A 9,325-nucleotide genomic window follows, 5' to 3' on the forward strand; every position below is an offset into this window, starting at 1 on the left:
TTTTCTATGCTTGCAACCCAGGCGAAAGAGTGATGAGGTTTTTTTATTTATTTTTCCTGTTTGATCTTTGTAGAAGGATCGTGTAATTGTTTGGTGATCTGTGAAATTTTGAGAATCTGACCTTTTTCTTTGGCCCTCTTTTCTGCTATCTTGCATCGTGCAGTTGGAGTTTAGGGCTTTATGCTCTCTTTCTGTTCAATAGTTTTGGTGCAGAAACTATTGTAACGACCCTTCTCATCTTCAAGCTCCAGTGAAGCCATGGCCAGACCGATGACGGTGGAGAAGCTTGAAGGACAATGTTCTTTCGCGCCATCTCCAACAGCTTTCCCCGCAAAGTCCCACCAAATTGGCAGGACTTTGTGAGGGGTTGGGGTGGGAGACCTTTGCATCCACGTCAGCCGACAGGGAAAGGCATAAATATTTTTGTTGTCCCTTGAAAATCTCACCCCAGATAAACAAACGACTTTAAAAGCAATGGGATGATATAATTCGTACAATTATCCCACTCCACAAATCCCACCCCATCAAACTCTCCTCTAAACAAACGGACCCTTGAAAGGTTAAAAGGGTGTGTAAATGAATTATTATGTAGGTGTCATCCACTTTTTCGAATGATAATTACAGGTTGGGGAATTATCTTTTAGTTTACACTTTATCTAATCATCAATTGAAAATAGGTTACAACTTACCACAACATTACATTTTCTATCTCCTTACAAAAGACAAACATTACATGATGATGCATGAATTTGGGTCCTCTTCGCTGAAGTAACTTGGACTTCCATATCCACTGTACCACTGCGGTGGCGATCTGCCACAGCCATCGTACCACGGCTGCGGTGCTCCTCCATAACTTTGACCACATGGTCCCTCTCCATACTCATAAGGTGCTGGGGGAGCTGATTTAAGTGACCGTCTAGGTGGGGCCGAATTAGATTGAGGCGGAGGAACCTCAACAACAACCTCAACAACAACCACGGGGGTAGGACGAGGCGACGGTAGACTCGGTGGCCGTGTTGGCGGCCGCCTCGGCGGTGGCGGCGGAGGCCCGAGAGGAGGAGGGGGCGGAGGAGGAGGCGGTGGAGGCTTTTTCTCGACGATGTTGATGCATTTAATGGCATTTCCAGCTTTGCAGCAGAGCTTTTTAGCGAGCTTCCTGGGACAGAAGGGGCCACTGATGGTGACGGTGTTGTTTTTCTCGTCATATATCTCCTCCTGTATTTGATATCTCTCTTCGTTGCCAGAAAAAAAAAAAAAGAATTAATTGAAGGGATGAGATAAAAATGATGGGGCAATTAATTAAGAAGGAACAGATGAGATTGCTCACCGCGGTATTTACAGAGGACTTTCCTGATCTTATCGTTGCAGCGTGTGCATGCAAGATCAACCTTCAGCACTATCGTTGACACCTGCAACACAACCAAAAACCCAAAATCTTCATATTTTTTTCCCCTCTTCCAAAGAACCAGACAAGAAGAATAAGCCAAATTCTGTTCGATCAATAACAACATAAAAAGACAGGAGCGTATGGATCTGTTTGAAAAAATAAACAAACAAATGAACAGAGATTTAACAGATTTGATATTAAAGAAGTTAAAATCGGAAGAAACTACAGGTCTATAGCTCAAAGGGCTAGAAAGCTCGCTTCCAAGGAAAGAAAACAGGAAAAAAATCGTCTGCAATTTTGATCTCGTACAATTCCATGCAATACCACTTTTAGGGGTGACACGTGTATTGATACCAATGCAATGATCCAGATCTGATTTAAATGTTTCTTCATTAATTTAATGTTTTATTAGTTATATCAGATCTGGACCATTGTATTAATATCAATACACGTGTCATCACCTGAAAGTGGTATTACACGGAATTGTCTGAGATCAAAATTACAGACGATTTCAACTCAATAAAACAGAGGATGATGAGCATACGAGATAGAGAAAGAGAGAGAACAGAGGCTGACCTTGTGCGCCATTGCCTAGGGCTGCCAGAGATGGAGGTGAGACTAATTATCCCTTGATGTAGCAGTCTCTCCCTTTGCCTTATCCTAATTAATCACTTTGGATTTTGGAGCAGCAGATTCAATGAATTAGTTGAATTGAATGAAGCAAAATCAGGAAATTCAAGAATTCTAGAGAGAGAGAGAGAGAGAGAGAGAGAGAGAGAGAACTCTGTTCAGACTTGAGATTATGATTCTCGATACACAACGACCGAGGAGTGAGGTGGAGTGAGGTCTCTGATCCTTAAAAAAATATAACTGAACCGGAAAGAATAAAGAAAGAAAAAGCGTGGGAGAATGTAAATAACAACCATAGGGATAACAACACGTGTCATTGATAGTTGACGTTGAAAGTAAAATACTATAATGGCAATGTGTTTCGTTATCGTTTCTTTGTTTGGTCATCTTCATCCATAACCGACATGTGCTGGTCGATTGATCCTCCTTACCAACCATTTCTTGTTGTATGTTAAATAGATCATATCGAGATTGAATGAATAATTTTCAATATTGAACACCCCATTGAGAAAGTATTCGTTTTTTGCTTTGAGGCAATGGAGATCATGATTTAAGAAATTGGATCGAATTAGTCAAGATCAATGGGAGTTGATCTTAATCAATTATGTTCTTGGTCAATACTATATTGATGGATTAATACGAACAAAAATTTTAAAAAATAAATTAATAAATGAAGACTATTGATCTTCCTACCTTCTATTTTCCCTTCTCTTTCCTTTCATGTTTTAGAAGAAAGTTCTTTCTTACTTGGTTGAAGTGGCGATAACTTCCACACATAGTTGTGCAGTTGGATAGATAATAACAAGTTTGTTAATTGGTAGGGTCTTTTTTTTTTTGCTTTTGTTTTCCTTGGTAGATGAGGAATTCATCATAAAGCAGAGTGAATGTCTAGTCAAATGGTTGGTTTGGTCCGAATGAATCAGTTTCAGATTGGTAATGAATCAAATCCTAACCAATTAGTTAAAGCCAAAGCTTTGTTTCAATTATTTTGATTTTGGTCTTTTATCAATTTGTCATCGGTCCAATTTTCATACGCTGGCAGTGTGGCCAATCTTTTCCCATAAATGAATGCAAAGAAAATAATACTGTTAACTTTCCCTTGATTTTTTGGTTCTTAATAGGTTCAATATTCTATCAATTATGAATGGACCCGATGATTTTGATTAGTAAATCTGAATATTGGATACTAAGCACATGTTTTGAATTTGTCGAGTGTCAAATATATGATCAATTTCAATTGTATACGTTCCTACAAATATCTATGTATTTTTTAGTAGTACATGTATTAACATACAACGCTTTGTTCCTAAGGTGAAGGTCCCTTCCCCTCTGTTAGGTTGATGCCAACGTCGTTCTATACCCCATCTTGACTGCATCTCACTGCCCTCTAACTCCCTCCTCCCACTCTTTCTGGGTCTCATGACGAGGCTCTCTCTCCCCTAATTGTAAAATGGCATCATTAGCCCTCTTATTATTTACCGTATCATATTATTATATAGTGGATAAACATGTCTAGTTACAATATCTGTTTGTAATGCACCCTTGTCAGTTGCTTCATTGTCTAATATTTTTAGATTCGTTGCAAAATCAATTCAAAATTTTTTAAAGATGTTTTATTAAAATATATTATAAATAACAAAAATAAAATAAGGCTTCCGTTTCAAATTTTAGGTTGTTTTCTTATAATAGTGATGGCATCTTTAATCATCGGTACAAATTTTTTTCTTATTTTTCAGGTAAGATTAGTCATGTACAACTAAAATATGCCAAATGGCCAAAATTTTGAAAACAACTTTATTAAATAATTATTTTTTGATTAAATGATTTGTAGTGAACTAATGCAGCCTTAGTCAACTCCGTTTGGATTGAATCTTGACACGAGTGAACTTAGAGTTTATTTATCCACAAAATTTCAGATTCATCAAATTATGATGTGATAAGAAATAAATGTTAGTAGATAATTCCGAAATTTGGAACTCTCACCCTTAATATTTTATTATTTTATTTCAAGTTTTTAGTGTGGCAGTTCTTATAAAATTAGTGATGAATGCATTTATTCTGTCAAGTAGAAGAATGATATAGTAATTTAGATCATTGGATGTTCAATTTCAGCCTCATATTCAATCTTTTACTTTGGAAGTTTTAATTACTCCTTTTTCTTAGCCTATATTTACTCGAACTCTCGTACTCTAAACTGAATTTTATTGTAATTTAAAATTTCTTAGTGTTGGCATTGGCAAGTGGAAAAGGAAATATACAGCAACCAAGTTGGTAGGAAAAATATGAATTTTTTCTTGGGTAACAAGAATAATAAGAAGTTCATCACTAGAGAAGAAGAACCACATTAGTGAGTGGGCGAGCCCTCATTCATCTCCATCTCCATCTCCATCTCCATTTCCATCTTCCTCCGGCCTCCGCCCTCCCTTACCTCCACATCCAGTAAATTACATTCTTTGTGAAATGCAGGTATTAGCAGCGGGATGAGAAAGGGAAGGAGATAACCCATTGAAGACAACTCTTCCCTACATCATCATATTCGCCATGCCCACTCCTTTGTCATCTTAACCATTGGATTAAAGTCTTTGAAGAAGAGGATTTTTTTTTCAAATAAAAAAAGAAGTAGAAGAGGAAATACTATTTTTTAAATTTTTTGTAAGATAAATCGAGGCTTGTAACACCTAGTGACTAGTTTATCAGTCAAAAATTATAATCTATATCAACCATATGACTCACCATTTAATTAATTTTTGTTATGCATTATAAGTCGTTTGATCAAAATCAAACTAGTAAATGACTGATGTGGCAATTCTACCGAGTCAAGCTTAAACCATTGATGGTTGACATGGCATTCTAACCATTGGGTAGACAGAGTACCGGATAGATTGATCATTTATCAAGTTAACTAAGGACCAAAATCAATTAGATGATCCACCGCATATTAGATCTTTTTAACCAAGTGGACATTTATATCTTAACTGATCCTTTCGCTTGAAATTTTAAATTAATTTTCATTAAAAAAAAAATAATGCAGTAAACTCAGGAAACTCAGAGAATTTACTAATTTATAATGAATATGTTATACATAGCACATACCGTGATACATGCCTGGGATGCAGTTTTTTTTTGGAAAAGCTATTACTATCAAGTAGTATGGTGCTTGTGCCTAGAGTCTTAGACATACACTAGGGGTAAAATGACGGCTCCTCCCCCGTGAAATGAAAAAAATTCCACCGATGTTGAGGATTCACAAAACAGTTTGATAAACAAGTAAATTAATAAGTCATTTAAATAGATAAGTCATTTATGTGAGAGGAGAGAAAAACAGGGAAGATGCTAATGTACCCTCTATGGTCGCCTTGTAGAACATTTTCTCTTTTTTCTAATACTAGAGTAGAGATACTTTATTTCACTCTCAACTCGTATCCCATGTATTAAGGAATATTTTGAATTCGAAATCATTGGATGTATACAGTGCCCTCTTAATTGGTCACCTGTTGAATTTTAAGCCTCACCACCTCAGTCATACAATCCACCTTATTCCTTATTTTCATAATATCTGCAACAGGTTAGGATAAATTAATGGAACTTATATTTAAAAAAAATTAACATGATGCATGCTTTGTATCAGTTTGAAACTTTTTTTTGGGTGAGAGTGGGGTAGGGGGTAGTGGTGGGTGGTGGTAGGGGAGGGGGGCGGGGGCGGGGGGGGGGAAGTAGAATGGTCCATGATATAGAGAGATCCTTATTACCTTTTGGTGAGTGTCAATTGCAAACCAAAATCATATCGCATTGTTTAAATTACTACCAATAAAATTGGTTGTATTTTGATTTTTAAAAGTAAAGTTCTTTATTATAAATTTTGGTTCAATTTGATTCAATAAACTAGTGGTTTTGAACCAATTAAAATTGATTAGGACTAGTGTGATATTGAGTCGATTATATAAGAACTCATCAATTAACCTTGCATTCTATATTCCACTTTCTAGTGATTGCGCAGAGGATTTACAACCATCAAAAAAAAAAAAAAAAAACAATTTTATTGGAACCATTTAAGAAATGTATAACCTAAATCATTATTAATTAGTTTTGATTTGAAATATTGAAATTGTTTAATAAATGGTTTAGTGTGTGAAATTTCAAACTCAAATCAATTATATATCACCATCTTTCATTTAAGAAATGTCTAATCTGAATCAATATTAATTAGTTTTGATTTCAGATATTGAAATTGTTTAATAAACAGTTTAGTGTGTGAAATTTTAAACTCAAATTCAATTATATATCATCATCTTTCATTTCACCTTCAAACAATACTTCTCTTTGGTAAGGCACCTTTTGTTTTAGAAGAGTTAAGAAGTTAAAGAGATAAAAATGGACGACGTAATTTTTTTTATTATAATGATTTTTTGATTGAAAGTTAAAAGTTGGAAATAAATTGTTATATGATCCTTTGCTTTATCCTTCAAAATTATATAATAAATGAAAGAATACAGTTTTTTTTATTGGATTTTCAAAACCATGTTTTATCGTTTGATCAATTTTCTTTGCCCTAAAATTTGACATGTCAACAAAGGACCTTTAGGTGTACTTATTCCCAAAATTTCAGCCTTATCCAACCTTACATGGCATCTCGGAATATTATTCTTTTTAATATTTCATAAAACCTTGTTGGTAAACAGTGACTCTAAATATCCATTTTGTTTTAACAAAACTTGTTTTCAAAATGAGGTAGCTAAGCTGTTAATTATCCATTAATTTTGTTTAAAATTCCCAAAATCGTTCACCCACTACTCTATTGTTTATATAATTTTGCAATTTTTTCACCAAAAAAATAGAGTTATCCAAAGAAGACTGAATATTAAAGAAATGGGAAACTTTTTCTTCAATAGAGAAACTCCAAATGTCTTCTTCTTCTTCTTCTTCTTGTTCTTCTGTGGTAGTAAAGGATTGAAACCTAAACATAAAAGGAGAAAGGGGAAGAGAAATGGCTTCCCATCTATCTTCGGTGTCCAATTTCTGCCATAGCCACCTTACTCTATGCAAACATTCTTCTCCTCCACCTGTATTCTCTGTCACTCCATCTCTGTTTTCTTCTAGGCCTAAAATCTTCAACTACCCTCTCAATCTGAACTCCAGCTCATCTCAACCGGCGTGTTCTCTCTCTTCAGTCTCGCAGGTTTCTCTGCAAGACTCTATCTCACAAGAATCTCAAAGCCCATCATCCCCAAATCCTCTTGTGTTACAAGAAGGGTCTCTGTACCCAGATGGGAAAAACGCTCCTTCATCCAAAAGCTATATTTGGGTGAACCCCTGGAGTCCCCGAGCTGCACAGTTTCGGAAGCATTCGTACGATTCCAGGTATTCGTTACTGAGGAAGCTTGCTGCGTCTCTGAATTCATGCAACCCAACTGAGGAAGATGTCGTCAAAGTGTTGTCCAGTCTTGGCGAGAATCCCTTGGAGCAAGATGCCGTTGTTATTCTTAATCACATGGAGAACTCAATAACGGCGCCTCTTGCTCTTAAGTTCTTCCAACAGAAACTGAAACCAAAGCGAGAGGTAATTCTTTATAATGTGACATTAAAAGTGTTCAGAAAGTGTAGGATTTTTGATAGAGCACAGAAGCTGTTCGAAGAAATGCTCGTCAGGGGAGTCAAACCTGACAACGTTACATTCTCCACTATAATCAGCTGCGCGAGGCACTGTTCTTTGCCCAATAAGGCTGTTGAGTGGTTTGAGAAGATGCCAGACTTCGGGTGCGATCCTGATAATATGACGCACTCGACCGTGATAGATGCCTATGGTCGAGCAGGTAACGTTGAGAAGGCCCTCAGCTTGTACAATCGCGCAAAGACGGAGAGGTGGCGTATTGATTTGGTCACGTTCTCAACGGTGATAAAGATATATGGAAGCTTGGGTAATTTTGATGCGGCCTTTAATGTCTTTGAAGAGATGAAGGCTTTAGGAGTGAAACCAAATTTACTCATCTACAACACTTTGTTGGATGTCATCGGGAGAGCTAAAAGGCCATGGCAGGCAAAGTCTCTCTATAAAGATATGATCAACAATGGGCTTTTGCCGAATAGGGCAACCTACTCTGCTCTTCTACGAGCGTATGGTAGAGCCCGTCACGCCCAAGACGCACTTGATGTGTATAGAGAGATGAAGAGCAAGGATTTAGAGTTGAATGTGGTTCTCTACAACACCCTCTTGGCGATGTGTGCTGATTTGGGTTACACTGATGAGGCTATTGAGATCTTTGAGGACCTGAAGAGGTCTCAGACTTCTAAGCCTGACAGTTGGACATTTTCATCCGTGATTACCATATATTCTTGTAGTGGGAAAGTTTTGGAGGCTGAAAGTATGTTGAATGAAATGTTAGAAGCAGGTTTTGAGCCTAACATATTTGTGTTGACATCGCTTATCCAGTGCTACGGGAAAGTTAATCGAACAGATGATGTCGTCAAGACTTTCAATCGACTTCTAGAATTGGGTATAGCTCCTGATGATCGGTTCTGTGGTTGTCTTCTAAATGTGATGACCCAGGCGCCAAAAGAAGAACTTGATAAATTGATTGGGTGCATTGACAGGGCTAATCCAAAACTGGGTGCTGTGGTCAAACTAGTGGTGGCAAAGGAAGCCAGTAATGGGTTGTTTAAACAAGAAGCCACTGAGCTCTTCAGTTTAATTGACACAGATGTCAAGAAGGGTTATTGCAATTGCTTGATTGATCTGTGTGTTAACCTCAATTTGTTGGAAAGAGCTTGTGAGCTATTGGACCTGGGGCTTATGCTTGATATATACAGAGGTATCCAGTCTAAGTCTCCGACACAGTGGTCACTAAATTTGAAGTCTCTCTCCCTTGGGGCAGCCATGGCTGCTATGCATATATGGGTCAGTGACTTATCCAAAGCTCTAGAGAATGGGGAGGAGCTGCCATCGTTGCTCGGAATAAATACTGGTCATGGAAAGCACAAATACTCAGACAAAGGATTGGCAAGTGCCTTAGAATCCCACTTGAAGGAATTGAATGCCCCATTCCATTAGGTCCCTGATAAAATTGGCTGGTTTTTTACTACAAATATTGCCGCCAAGTCATGGTTGGAGTCGAGGAGCTCAGCTCAACTGGTGGCTGCTTAGGCTTATTTCTGGAGAGGGGCTTTTTCAGTTTTCTGCAAAAATTAGATTCAGAAGCCCATTTCTATTAAACTTTTCATAATCATGGCTCCTCTTATTAGGTAATTCTCTTCACACACAGAAAATTTTGTACTTTGTAATAAGAGAATAGTTTTTCAAATCCTTCATTTCTA

The 9,325-nt window shown here is 37.1% G+C and overlaps 2 protein-coding genes across 5 annotated transcripts in view; one reads left to right on the plus strand and one right to left on the minus strand.

Moving 5' to 3' along the window:
- LOC122065402 (protein PYRICULARIA ORYZAE RESISTANCE 21-like) overlaps window positions 1-2,248 on the minus strand; it is a 24,115-nt gene extending 21,867 nt beyond the window's left edge. The window contains exons 1-4 of one of the 4 annotated variants that reach the window (XM_042629216.1): window positions 2,171-2,248; window positions 1,964-2,058; window positions 1,328-1,409; window positions 757-1,232 (exon numbers count right to left, since the gene is read on the minus strand). In XM_042629216.1, coding sequence (XP_042485150.1) covers window positions 757-1,232; window positions 1,328-1,409; window positions 1,964-1,975 — 570 coding nt within the window. In that variant the 5' untranslated portion in view covers window positions 1,976-2,058; window positions 2,171-2,248. Of the gene's footprint in view, window positions 1-659; window positions 1,233-1,327; window positions 1,410-1,963 lie in introns of those variants that run through there. The other 3 variants (XM_042629217.1, XM_042629215.1, XM_042629214.1) reach the window with 3 other exon arrangements.
- A 4,640-nt stretch (window positions 2,249-6,888) lies between these two features.
- LOC122065407 (pentatricopeptide repeat-containing protein At4g16390, chloroplastic-like) lies at window positions 6,889-9,325 on the plus strand. Its single transcript, XM_042629226.1, has one exon. It carries the CDS (start codon window positions 7,002-7,004, stop codon window positions 9,060-9,062), a length of 2,061 nt encoding a protein of 686 aa, XP_042485160.1. The 5' UTR covers window positions 6,889-7,001; the 3' UTR covers window positions 9,063-9,325.

Source organism: Macadamia integrifolia, unplaced genomic scaffold, assembly GCF_013358625.1.
Source record: "Macadamia integrifolia cultivar HAES 741 unplaced genomic scaffold, SCU_Mint_v3 scaffold1998, whole genome shotgun sequence".
Classification (NCBI taxonomy): domain Eukaryota; kingdom Viridiplantae; phylum Streptophyta; class Magnoliopsida; order Proteales; family Proteaceae; genus Macadamia; species Macadamia integrifolia.